This window comes from Rhyacophila brunnea, unplaced genomic scaffold (assembly GCF_057557595.1).
Source record: "Rhyacophila brunnea isolate RB1 unplaced genomic scaffold, BYU_Rbru_1.0 scaffold_4, whole genome shotgun sequence".
Classification (NCBI taxonomy): domain Eukaryota; kingdom Metazoa; phylum Arthropoda; class Insecta; order Trichoptera; family Rhyacophilidae; genus Rhyacophila; species Rhyacophila brunnea.
Genome location: NW_028233068.1, coordinates 16,429,373 through 16,443,801, shown reverse-complemented (window position 1 = coordinate 16,443,801; position 14,429 = coordinate 16,429,373). Strand labels below are relative to the sequence as shown.

The 14,429-nt window shown below is 33.1% G+C and overlaps 1 protein-coding gene across 2 annotated transcripts; it reads right to left on the bottom strand.

The window, feature by feature from the left end:
* Nucleotides 1-3,096: 3,096 nt before the first annotated feature.
* LOC147066989 (uncharacterized) lies at nt 3,097-14,204 on the bottom strand. Of its 2 annotated transcripts, none has more exons than XM_085954599.1 (4): nt 13,983-14,204; nt 8,286-8,546; nt 6,712-6,972; nt 3,097-4,544 (listed from the first exon to the last, which is right to left on the bottom strand). In XM_085954599.1, the coding sequence occupies exons 1-4, from the start codon at nt 14,089-14,091 to the stop codon at nt 4,456-4,458; spliced, it is 720 nt and encodes a 239-aa protein (XP_085810725.1). In that variant the 5' UTR covers nt 14,092-14,204; the 3' UTR covers nt 3,097-4,455. The 2 variants fall into 2 exon arrangements, with proteins under 2 accessions (XP_085810725.1, XP_085810724.1); XM_085954598.1 differs by lacking the exon at nt 3,097-4,544 and adding an exon at nt 4,903-5,098.
* Between the last annotated feature and the right edge of the window lie 225 nt (nt 14,205-14,429).

The following is a 14,429-nucleotide window of genomic DNA, read 5'->3' as shown; positions in this document are numbered from 1 at the left end:
GTCACACAATATGTACCGATCTATAACTTCTAAAAAGTGCCAAAATCGATTTACAGAAACCGATTTAAATGATATAAATAAATGTTGATATGTCCAATTATATTTTGCATAATGTTATATTTATTGCAAAGAGGTATTTTTCAGCAAATAGAAAAGGGCATGGTTGTTCTATGAAAAGAAATACGATGAAAAAGAACTAACATTAACACCAACCAGTGACACTTCATGCATAAAACTGTCATTTAACACTAATATTCAATTGTGGATCTATTCGGTTTTTGTAATTAGACGCCTCAATTATAATCACTACCTATGGAAAATCTACAATTTTTTAGTTGAGATAAAAATTGCTATTTTTAGTACCTACACTAAAAACAATTCTAAAAAAATGTTACGTAAACTCGGTAAGCAAATAAGTTTAGTCAATTTACCTGAATACGATTTATTTTAAATGCGTCAGGAATTTATGTATCCAATAAGAAATGTCTAAACTAAATCAATTTTACGTTTGAATCCTTTCTGTTGAAGTTATAATATACGGAAGTGTTTATTGATTTTTGGAAAATGGTTCACTCGGTCAATGAAAGGTGGCATCACTATCAGATTAACATTGTCGTCGGGACACGTAAGATTCTCACATATGATATGTAAAAAACAGGACGCACAAAAATAAGTTTTTTTTATACTGTCAGTTGTTTGCGGCATACATAAGATATGGGAATGCATATTGGCATGAAATACCAAACTGCAATGATTGAAAAAAGATAGACTGAGTAGGATTCGATATATATTTTTTATATATAATGCGTTGAATGTTAGCATCAATTCAGATTGAGAACATGCAGAGTGCATTTAATAAATTGATAACTGGTATAGATATTATACAGATATTGATATTTATATTTAGTTCAGAAATATAATAAAATTATCAAGTAATCGAGATATTTTTTTAAACCTCAATATATTGATTAAATGATTCTCTTCAAAATTTCAATCGAAAATATCTGTTGATTAACCGGATGGCTGCCAATGACGTCTCAAGACTCGAACTTTTCCGTAAATGGAACGCCGCTCATACAAAAATGACGTCTTTGGACGTTCCGCTTTAAGCAGGAAACGGGAAGAGTAAATCAATTATTTTAAACATACAAATATGTTGAACACACAACGATTTATATTGGGAATATCGTCACATACTCAGAATTGAAACAGAATTCGCTTTTACCACTTGAAACGTAAATTGATATTATTTTTTGTTTTTGCAATAAAATTCACGGCGTCCAAGGTACCGTGATACATACACCTACCGGCAGTAAAAAGGTTAAGAAATTGTGTTGATTTTATAACAGTAAGTACTATATTTTTGCGCAAATCATTAAAAAATTCCCACTACACAAGAAGTTCTACTGTTCGAAGGCCCCGACTACAATGCGAATATGAATATTTTGGCCATCTTTCTGCGACACATACTTTGCATGTATGAACAAATTGCAAATTGACATATACATAATCTTTATTTTTATAAATACATGTATATATCTTAACCCGCGTAAAATGGGCATTATTCTAGTTCATAAATCTTATCATATATTATTAATATTATGAGGGTTCATTAGGTCTGTGGTTTTTAAACTATCCTGTGTCATGGTGACCTTAGTATACAAAGATTATTTGACTGTGTTCATTGAAAATTTTCCCTACAGATTCCGTTTCAGACTTGCAACCATTCTTGGCAGTTTTATTGCATACAAATATATCATTGAATTAAAAGCCTGCAGCACGCAACCCAAGGACTAGTCGTGGCACATATTTTGAATATCACTGTACTGAGTTGTAATTTCGGTATATCTATCACTGGTGTCATCATATCTTGCATAAAATACTATACAAATGGGTGCTGCACATCCGGAATGTAATATTTTTTATGACATAATATTCTTACAAAATACACTTCCATATATCGTCGGTGTTTTGTAAAAAGGGCGAATCAACCATTTTGGCGAAATCGAGTTTTTAATGAAAAAACAATATGTACCCCACTAGCTTTGTTGTGTAAAAACGGCGAATTTTTATCTCCACAGGAAAGTACTTAAAAACGATAATCGACTAAAATTAAATTAATTAAAATTACGAAATAAAAAGCAAATGTGACATATTAGGCTATTTAAAATATTATATAATAATACCTATTATAATGACAGTATTCTTTCTAAGCTTTATTATAAACTTGTTGGATATTTATAATCATCTACAGGTAAAAAACAAATAAACGTCAAAAGTTAAAAACCCTCCTCCTGTAAAGTAGCATTTTGGTTCATTCGCCCTTTTTACAAAACACCGACGATATATGGCACCTGTACACGTGCATGGATTTACTTGCACCAATAGTGTGTATTTTAAACTATCATGATAATATATGTTTACACGTAAAAGTGCTGACTCCCTTCAAACATAAGCGAGTCGCGGTGTAGTCATTGTATGGTGCTATTTAACAGGTTCGTAGATAATCGGTAAACATCAAAATCTCCATGCGGTGTAGTTCGTATTTCTTCCGGCAGAATCGCCACTACTATTCTATTGCACATGCGCACCGTCATGAAAGTACCAATTATTGCGTAATTATCAGAACCTTCTGAACTTTTTTGACTCACGCATGCAAACTTGCAAGAAAGCGAATGCCGCAAAAATACATACTGTCAGCATTAAATCCATGCACGTGTAAACAGGGTATAATACCACAGATATATTTTGCTTTCTATCGTCGGCTAAGACAATAGCCTGACTGTTGAGTTCATTCGATTTGTCTATCCTGTAAAGCAATGGTGTCCACAAGGTTGATCGAGTGATGATTTCCACCCAATCACATTGCAATATAACCCAGTTATTTCGAAATTTGGCATAATTCAAGCTTAGAAAAAAAACACCCTTTGGCATCTGTCATGGGCCGTGTCATTTGAAATCATTATTATATCGAAACATTATTCCTTGTACAAAGTCTGCTTAAATTACCTCCATTCGGGGATGATCACGGATAGGAATCCCGGACCGGATTTTATTCAGTATTTTCTAAATCCTTTTTACCTCCAATATATTTTTAACTTATAAATCAACCCCGTTTAAATTATACTTCTATAGTTGACAAAAACCCTATAAAAACAAATTCCAAAATCCGAGGATTTCAACATTCTTAATCCCGGGATTCCACACCCTAGTGGTGAGCTTTGGAGATAACATAATAAACATTTATAGAAATCACCTATTTTTATAACATAAATACATACACTAGATAATACAAGTGCCAATGGACAAAAATCAGATTCAAACTGTCTTATCTAAGATAATATTATATTCGATACAATTAGGAAGGTAATTAAAATCACATAATACATGGATGCCTAAAGCCTTGTCTACATTTTTTCATTCTCTAAAGAAATGCATCGTAGTGCATGCGTAACGCTCGAATTGGCTGCTACAAACCAGTTACAAAATGGCCATTTTTCATGATGAAAGTGCTAGCGGACGTAGCTCCACCTCCATTAGTTTTCTGAATATGATGACGTTATTGTGTTGCCAACTGAAAGATGTGCAATAGTAGATTATACTATAATTGGCAGTAAAGTGAGAGATGGAGTGAACGAATGTAGACATAGCTTAAGACTTGTGACTGGTAGTTGAATGTATTGACTTTAGAACAGTGATGCACAACCTCTCTATCAGTAGGGCCAATCTATCTCATTTACCAGTGGAGAAAGGTGGAAGTAGGCTGATAAAATCCGATATACATAGTGTAAACTAAACTTTGTCGGTCATAATTTTTAATTAAACCGGCAGATACGAGATGCTCTGCATTATATGATATATCATCACTGTTCTGGCAGAAGACACTAATTCGAAAAAATGACATATTGAGTTAGTTATACCAAAATGTTCATTATTTCACACTTTACCGTCTGGAAACCTTCTTAATAAATAAACAGTCTTTATTTTAAAGTTATCCTTTTTACGATTACTTAATAAACTCACATGATAGACTATTTCAAACATTTTAACAACTTCAAAGTCAAATTACTCAAAACTAGTATTCTCCAGTTAGTGTGTTCTGCCAGAACAGAGACGATATATTTACAAAATGGAACTCAGTGTCAGCATACTTTAGTGACATCTGTAGCAGCGTTGAAGTTATAATAAATTAAGGTATGAAAGCATTTTTCAATGTTTCATTGAAATTTTAGTCTAGGTGGGTAATTATTAGGATATACGCTAGGAAAAAATTACATATTTTATTTTGTTGGTGGGCCGCAGGTTGTGCACAACCTGTTTAGAAGATGTTACAGAGGTTTTACAACTATCTAGAACAAAATAGGTTTATGAATCTAGTTGTCACCTCGTTAAGAAAGTGCATTCAACTACTAGACAACCTCTAAGAATCAAAAAGGAATTGTTTGCCTGATATATTTACAGAATCGTGGATAAAACAATAAACAGTATTGTTGTTAAGGCAGCAAAATTTCGATTAGTAGAACTGGGAGTGTTAGTTGTTGTGTCTGGAAAAAAAGCAGAGAAATGTAACAACACAATAAGTAGAGAGAAAACGAAACATGGATCCCTACAAGGCATAAAATATATTGTGCAAAATTATTACGAATATTCATTTTAATTAACTCATACAGTGCTGACGACACCGCTGCCTTGTCGGCATTAGATGGCCATTATAAACAATTAGCATGTTATTTAAATGTGGTAATTAAATAGTAATTAACTAGTCCGCAGTGAATGAGTTAACAAATGCGTCAAGAAATTCAATCATATTAAAATAGAAAGAGATTAGTTCGGTTATTGATAATCCAACGCCTATACATCATAGCAGTGGTCGCTCCACTGAAAATATTGCTACATTTAGTGAAAATGTGTCACTTACGGTAATTACATAATTATGCATAGTAAAAATCATTCACGATGACCGCACGGCTTAAGCGTCGGCCTATCGCGTCGTGGGTCCCATGTTCGAAACCTGGGTCTGGCACACATATTGTTTTTCAATTTGTGTATGAGTCAGAGTATGGACCTGATGGGTTAAGCAAGTGGCTGACATCCATTTCTGGTAAAAACAAAAATCTGTTAATACAAACCTCCACTCTGTGGAGGCCCATTTGATCTTATTAGGATCGGACATGGTCGGACTAATGACAATAGTTTGCTGACACAACTTTACAACGTTACAAGGTGGAAAACCCTGAAAAAAGATGTACAAAAAATATCTAAACTCTTGTTTGGATCTGTCACCTTGCCCAATATGTGAATAATTACTATTTGATTCCACGTTGATAAGTCTTTTAACAATTAAGATGTGTAGCATATTTTCACCTATCATTGCCAATTGTCACATTATGGCATTTATAGATAAAACTACTACTAAAATAACTAAAATGATTTTTTATTACTGGCTGTTGTTTATCTTCGTAGTCTTTCATATATTTATGGTCTGTTTAGAATTGAAGATTTTTTAAACGTCTTTGGTGAACTTGCACAAAATTACACCAGATACCGGAGATGTTTGCTAAAAATCAATCAATTTCAATCGCTAACTCAATAATTATATGATTTTTGAACCTACTACATAACATATTTCAATAAAATATTTATAATATATACATGTTGTCAGTTTTATGAAATGCCACATTGGTATGGAATTCAGGGTCATTTTGTGATTATACACAATGATAATCAATGTGCTTGCTTCTGATATGAAAAAAAATACGATAATTGGGTAAATGACTTCTGACATCATGGAGAACTCAGTCACATTAAAGTTATTCATTCACATTTAATTTTTTAAAACTATAAAATATATTCTTGTTTACTAAAAGAATGTACATATACTATGATTGACCATTTCTGTGCTGAACTTCTATTTTATAGTTACATTTGCACAGCCAACAATGTTTGGCACCTTCGACATATAACACGAAGTTCTCAATGTAGCAATGTACCAACGCTTGAATGTATCGAATTTATTTGAGAGAATTTTCTTTGCCTTTGAAGGTTTACTGTGCACCACACTGCATAACAATAAAAATAATAAATTAAAAACACAAATTTTGTGAAATCCTCACACCGTCTATAAATTGACTTTCCTTTTGCTACAACACAACCTTATGTGGGCCATGGTCTCCAGAATTTGCCACCATCCAGGTATATCCGAAAGCCTCGGCTTCTCTCCAGTTTTGGACGCCCAAGATGTTTAAAACCGGCTCGACACTATCCCTCTATATTGTATTCGGTTCAAGTAAAAAAATATATTATATAGGTTCGATTTCGGTTTTCGTTCCGAAAAAAATTACAGTTTTTCCGGTTCAGCTCTGAGTAATTATTGTTTAAATCATCCGTACTCAACCAGCGGCCCAAATGAAGACTTTTTGCGGCCCAATTGAAATTTTCAGCTTTCTATATTTTGTATTTTGGTATTCGTACAATAAAAAAAAATTCTTCTCATAAAATAACCACATTTATATTATATTTTGTAAATTTTGTGAACTTTCTTGCCGTGCTGTGTGCTAGTACCAGTTTTTATAGAATTTTATAGAATTATTAGAAAAAAGCAATATTTTTTTTCGGTTCGGTTCCGGTTCGAAGCCCTGCTCAAAACTGCCCACAATGCACATAGCAGATATTCATGAACAACCTTAAATTATAATCAAAAATTTTTCTTACCTGTTTTAATACATAGTGTATTCAGTCGTTCGTGACCATTTGGGCACGAGCATATCTTTTTGTCAGTAAGGCAAATGGCATCTTTGATTCCCATTCCCCTGCAATCATTGTCATTGGTGCAGTTTGATCCAAAAAGACATATTTTTTTGTCTTCAGATGTAGATATGTAAAAGGGTGATGAACAATTACAAAACTTGTCTATACAGACACCCCCGTTCTCGCAATGTTTGGGTTCAAGGTCTTTACAATTGTCACCAGGAACTGGAATTATAGATAAGCAATTGACACAATTTATTTCTTTAATCATTGTTTGGTTTAGTTGTAGATTTTAGAATAATAATATTGTCCAGCTCAGACTGAATTCTGTCAAATTTTAAGCAGAAATGCTGCCGACGCAGAGTAAAGGATGGCGAGGCACCCCAGACTGCAGGTAGAGAGAGACGGAGTTACTCTCTGCAGTCAATGGCAGGAGTCGCATGTATTATTGATTCTCGCTTGCAGATTTTTCTATCGAGATTAGTAACGACACTTGGCTTCTGTCTTTCGGCATGTCGGCTACTCTGCAGTGTGCCTCCATTACAATATTAAATTAAGTTTTTATTATTGTATACGCTGTAACAGCGGCTGTAACCAGTACATGTCACCGAAAGAAAACCCGAGACCATATCAGCCTGTACTCACAACCTAAAGGTAAATTTTCAGGCCGACTGGCCTGACTGTCAGCCATGATCGCCTCCCATCATGATGTCTCGTTGGGTTTGCGAGCCTGTCTTAATAGTAGGTCTTAATATTCTTAACACATTTGCGGACACAAAATGTTAGCTAACATGTTAGTGAAAGGACACATCAAAATTTAAAATTTTCGATTTACACATATAGAAATCAGTTAAGGTGATTCATCAGTGAAACGGCAAATAATTTTCAACCATAGGCGCGACGAAATTTTGCACTCGCTCCCATTCTGAGAGAGAATGTAGAGCTGGAAACACGTCATTTTGCTTCGTGATGGCGGCGGCCGTAATAATTCTTAAATCGTGTAAAGATGACTTAAAACGTTACCCATTTACTTTAAAAAGAAAACATGTCAATGAATATATTATTATTGTTACTGATAAAACAATAAACAGAACATCAAATGGACACATGTTGGATTTATAAGACAAATTATATTTGGTTTGACGTGCCCCATTTCCACCCGCGACCCGCAATCTGCGCATCGCCTAGTGACGATCTTTTTAGACCGTGTCTCAACTGAGGTATGGCCTTAAGTCTTAAGATACAACACTATCTAATGGAAATATGTTCGCACCGTGACACAAGTAGTAGGGAACATATTGTTTAAATCCAAAATACAACCTCTATAAACCGTTCCGTTCTACAGTACAGGACGTCTATAGATATTGGATAAAAAAAATGTATACTTAGTTTGAAAAGTTATAAGCATGTGAATCGTGTATAAAATGTTCTTATAATTTTCATACCAATACTGTAAAATTTGAATGTTTTGGCCTACAAATAATAAAAACAAATACTATTTCTTCGTGAAATAGTAATAATAAAAATGATAAACTCACATATGTTTAATTTGCACGAGTTACCCTTTAACATGTAACCATCTGAACATTTACATGTCTTCGTGGATTCCGTGGGTCCGTGACATTTTGAATTTTCAGCATTCTGCAAGCAGTCAAAACTCGCTGTACAGGGAGCACCAAACACACACCTATCTTTTTCCTTTTTGAAAGCATTAGTGCATTGACATGACGTGGCATTCAAGCAAGTAGTGCCATGTACAGAAGAGCAATCATCATCAGACGTGCATGGACCATCGATAGCTGAAACAGATTATTAAAATCAATTAAATTACGATGGACTATTCCATTTGGGTTATTTTTTGCGACCCGTGTTTCGCCTTTCATCATCTTCAGGTAATATGCGCCAATGGCGAAGGGTGGAGGTAGTCTGTAAATATCCAACATAAATAGTGCACACTAAACTTTGTCAGTCAAAACATATTTGTTTTCATTGAACAAAGACTACAATGTGTAGATCAGTGATGGCGAACCTATAGACATGGTTTTGCATGGTATGCAAATGGTTTCATTTTGAAGACAAAAAATACATATTATAGGTACCTACCTACCTAGTTAATTCAAAAAATATTTCTTTTACAAATAAATATATACTTATATATATGTATAATATTAAAACACAATGATGACATAGCCATTCATATTTTCATCGGTTTTTAATATTATTTATCAATTGATGCGTAAACGGAAATGACTAAATTCATGCATAAATGACAGATCGCTTTGTAGTATAAAATAGCAGGCAAATATTTTTCTTTACATTTAATTTCATAGGAAGGTCCTTACGCTTCATGCATCACACATAATATTATTGCACTGACCTCATCAGGCGGCGGAGAAGCGTGAAAGTGTGGTTAAAATGCTTCCACGATCTCTTTGAAAATTTTGAGAACAAGAAAAAAATTATTCAAAGAATAAAAGATACCTTCACCTTCGGCTAGAAACACGGTGAAAAATGGATCTCAAGAACTGAATTGTCATTTTTAAACTTTTTAATAGCATTTCTTAGAAATTATTAACACATTGACCCACAACTAGTTTTACATAAAATAGTTAAAAAATGATTATTTGTCTCTAAGGTATTATTTGATAGGTAATGAAAGAATATAATGTTTTTTTTCGTTTTGATGATTTTTTTACGTAAATATTGGTTTTTATGATGTGCCGGCCACATGTGTCCGTCGCGGCGCCAACAAGTTAATTTATTCTATTGCGCCGGGCCGGCCACTTCGCCGGTCACCTGTCCATATGTGTTGACGAGAGCATGGTGCCATTTCGCGGTCGAATTATATTTAGATTTAGATAGTATAATAAACAGAAAAGGCACAAATACGGAATAAAAGTTTTCAAATTGGGTAGTATAATACCTGGATACACATAAACTGGAAATATACGTATACATGGGCATTTTCGCCAAAGTTTGTACATTGCGTTTTTGGCATGTCCCATGACTTTGATTGATTTTTTCATAGTTATTATATTATAAAATGTTGGAAAGTTATGTACTTTTAACATGCAAATTTATTAATTTACTCTATTCAATCAGTTAAATACAACTATCTGACCTGTATATATTTTTAATTGATTATTTAGATCGAAAGGTAGTGCGTTTTTACCATGTCCCACCCATAAATTCAAATAAACAAAGTCTGATTTCGTCATTAATTTTGAGTGTGTAAAATTAAATTCGTAGTGTTTTCAACAGCTTACATTATATATTTTTGGAAAATATATAGTTTTTTCGTAAATTTGTACCAATATTGAAAAAAAATCACGTTTAAAGTGTGTCCCAGGATATTTGAAAAAGTGGAACTCCACATTCCGTTACCACGATTTTAGCATGAAGGCGAAAAATTTTCACTATAAATATGTTTTTTTTTAATGTAGCAACATTTTTGTATAACACTGATCGCCATGTACACTTTAAATTGTTGGTGTGTGTCGGTATCGCTATCGGAACAGGTTGCTTTCTGGGTTGGTCATTTAAGAAGTTCCACTACTGTTACCACGATTTATAAGGTAAGAAAACACATATTTCTATTTCACATACTACACATATGGAGCTTATCTTTCATACTACAGATATAATAAAACATATCGCAGGTTTAACAATAAAACTAAGCTAAATTTTGGCTTCAAACACTTCTGAAACAGAATCCGTTACTTCCACTCCGAAACTATATTGGTGGTAACGTATATGTGGAATGTAAAAGTAACGAAATGGCATGCATAAAGTTGGGTTTACAGTGTGTGTTTAGTTCTTCATAGATTATAAAAAAAATTATTTTGTCTGTTCGTATGAAAAACAAAAATATTTTCATTAAAAAATATAAAAAATAACCTGACTATAATATAATAATATAATAAAGATTAAAAAAGTATGTGATATGTCTGAATACGCAAAAATAGCGCACATAAAAGTATGGAGATAAAAAAAAACAACAGAAGGAAAAGAAAAAACACCAGACTGAAATAATTGCGAGACAGGCACTGGCTCTGTCATACTCTTTCTGTTATACGCCACCAAAATTTTAAAACTTCTCCATACATTTTAGGCATAGAAATTTATAAAAATGTATGAAAAAGTATTTTTTTGTCACGTTTAACAGAAATGTGTACTCGATTAGATTTAATACCTAGAACTGTAGGTATTCACGAAATGTCAGAAAAGTACGTCTTGATTACAATCAACCTGTATAGCTACATTTTATGTTGATGAATACAATTAAATTTCAAGACAACATAAAGTCGAACTTGGTTATTACGAGGAAGATGGGACCGACTGAATTTGCTTGTTATAAGCGTTACTCGTTATATCAGAGAATAGGTATTTTTAAATGAGCATGTCACATTACACAAAAAGCCGAAAATAAAAAATTTGGAAACCATCGTAAAAATCCCCGAAACGAGCATGGCATTCATAAACTACAAAAGAAGTTGTTTATTGTAATTAACGCTGGTAGGTACCTACGGACTTCACAAACCTTGGATTTTTCAACCATATGCGTGGATACTTTTTTATTATTGTCGGTGAAACACCAATAAGGTAGGTACTTAGACACTTTACTAGTGTCATAAACGTAATCCGACCCCGGCGGCATCCTGTCCAATCGGATTTTATTGCTTAGGGTCGAAATGTTTTAAAACGGTCGACACATTAACAGTATTTTAGCTCGGTATATCCGATAAGTTGCTCGTTATAACAGTGAAAGAATTAAATGTATGGCGAAAATCATAAACCAATTGTCAACAAATGTTTCGTTATTACATCCGAGATCTCGCTATGTCAGAGATCGTAATAACCGAGTTTGACTATAATTATTTTCGTAAAAGTTATATACTCCGTGCCGCGCTAGGAACTCGCGTCTGAATCCCTTGCTGATTTTTTTTTTCATATATTGTTAATTTGCTTAAAAATATTTTTTATCTGAGTTACAAATAATATAAATGCCAAATAAAGTTATGGTAATGTATAGTGTGTCAAAATTATTACCTACCTTATTTTACAAGTATTGTGAAATTTATTATAAAATATGTCTATTTTAGTGATTAAGTTTGATTTGTTTTGTTATTTTGACGCACGTTGAATATTTATCTGTCTATCAAAAAATTCAAATAAATTTCATAAAACAAAAATTTGTTTTTATGGTAACATGTAACTTAAGCTTTACAAATTACACTCCGTTACCATTTCGTTCCATTCCGAAAATGTCCCCAAAAAAGTTGAACGTTAACTATTTTTCATTTGATTATTAAATAACGAAACTTATTTATTTTTCCAATAAAATTTAGTAAAAGTGATTATTGTCTTTAAAAAAATAGCAGAACGAACATTGATTGGTTTTTTCAAATACTAAAGGAAAAATGCTCTGCCATTATAGACATAGGGTAACGGAGGGGAACGAAATGTGCCCAAGAATTAAAATTCAATAATATTTTTTGACTATTTGTAGTTTTATTTTGAAGTGTATGGTTTTTTTAATCTAATAGAGCTCTTTTAAGTGATAAAAAGTGTTTCATTCATGTTTTAAAAGCTAAGTTTCGTAGTCACGGAACGGAAACTTATTATGCCCAATTTCATAATAAAAATGATATAAATATTGTATTAATCAATATTTTGCTGAAAAATTGCTATCACCAATTCAGCAATAGAACAAGGAATCTGCTAGCTATATAAAAATGGTTAATTTGAGTGAAAAAATAATATTACCCAAATTTCAAACATGTACAAACTTTGGCGAAAATGCCCACATACCTTATAATCATTTTTTTTATTCTATTTTTTTATTATTTACATATTTTTTATAACTTACATTTTTATAATCTATTTAATTTTTATTTTTATATCAACAAAAACACATTTACAATTTAAAAGGAAAACTTTTTTTTTCATTATGTACATTCTTTACATTAGTGAGCCTATATTTTGTGACTGGGAAGACATATTTTCAGGCCAAGTGGCAGTAATATACAGAAGGGCCATGCCGGTCACCGCGTATCGAAAAATGCACTGCGCGCTTGCCCGCCGGCGCTGTAGAACAACTCTAAGGCAGGTCTTCTTTGCCGGTCACCGGTGACCCCCATGGCCCCCTGAACGTAATCCAATGCCGGTCACCGGTGACCCCCATGGCGATCAACGTGTTAAACTAGAAACGTTTCTTTCCTTATGAAATATTGTTCGCCAACCCCGGTGTAGATAGCATTTATTAGTTTTTAAAAATCAAACACTGCCTAATCCAAGCCATAGTCGATAATAGCCAAAAATTATTCGTTTGTATAGACAACCATACATAATTTTGGATATTTTATAGATAGAAGAATATTTGGTACAAGTCGGTCATGGGGAAGCCGGCGGCAAACACATTTTGAAAATAGCCGATATACTGAATTATTTGTTAAGTTGGGTTAGTTTAGGTTAGGTTTTCATTCTTGAAAATCATTAATTTTGCCAAAATCGGCTATGACAATTAGCGCGGTTCCCGCCTGGCTTCCCCATAACCGACTTGTACCGAATATTTTTTATCTATTATGGTTTGGTTTGGGCAAGCCTTCATGAATTAAAAAATAACCAACACCAGCTGTAATCTAAAAAAAAAATAAGCATGACTGAAAAAGTGTAGCTACTATTTTTGTAGGATCGCCATTGCATATCCCAACTATTATGACTTAGGCAGGGTTTAATTGAATTTTAAAAACTAACCAGCACATCTACAAGTTATATTCTTAGTTCAATGAAAACAAGTACGTCTGACAAAGTTTAGTGTGCAATATGTATGGCGAATATTAACCAGCCTACCTCCACCTTTTTCCAACATTTTCACAGAACTTTTAGCAGACAGTATATAAAAGCTTGTACACATTATTATTGAGTTCATTAGTAGACACGCTTGCAAAATGTTAACATTACAAAATATTGTAATTCGAGTTGCTTTATCTTAACTGTTGTGTTGTGGCTAATTGTCCGAGTCATATAGCTAGAATTTTATAAAGTTAATATTATTTTCTACTCGCTCATAATTTTCACTCCTTTAATGTAGGTGCCACCAATGACTTGCTCCAGAGTAAATACAATAATTCATTAAAAAAGATGATAATGTTGCAATTATTTTTAATAATAACAATATTTCACAGGTATGTAAACTGTCTACCTAATGAATCAGACAGACGTAGGTGACTCACCAGAAACAAACTGCTCCGGTGTCGGAAGCATTTCAGGAAGTTTGTTAGATTCCACAAGTTTAGCCATTACGCCTGTGAATACTAATACAATCATCAGATACGCCGACATTTTACTGTTCTGCAGGTTTATAGAAGTAATAAATGGATTAGTAGTCTGTCAATTATATTATTCTGATAACAATTCTGACTGACGCCCTAAGATAAGAAAGACGTTTTTACCATTTTTTACTTTATGCGCGACATAGACTAATAAGCAGTGTTGCCATATTTAGAAAGTGGAATTATAGTACAGTGACTTCAAAATTATAGTATTTCGGCAAAAAATATAGTACGCGTTAAATGACCAATAATTTTCTGCATTTTCAAAAAATTAAACGTGGGGTAATTAACGTCTTGTTTTTTTAGACAAAATTCAAATGTTAAGTCAGTGGTTTACAAACTTTATGT

Coding starts and splice junctions, on each gene's coding strand:
- LOC147066989 (XM_085954599.1), bottom strand. CDS start 14,091: ATGTCGGCGTATCTGATGATTGTATTAGTATTCACAGGCGTAATGGCT. Junction 6,973..8,285: donor CTCGTGCAAATTAAACATAT/GTGAGTTTATCA, acceptor CTATAATTCCAG/TTCCTGGTGACAATTGTAAA. Junction 4,545..6,711: donor TACACTATGTATTAAAACAG/GTAAGAAAAATT, acceptor CTTTTTTTCCAG/ACACAACAACTAACACTCCC.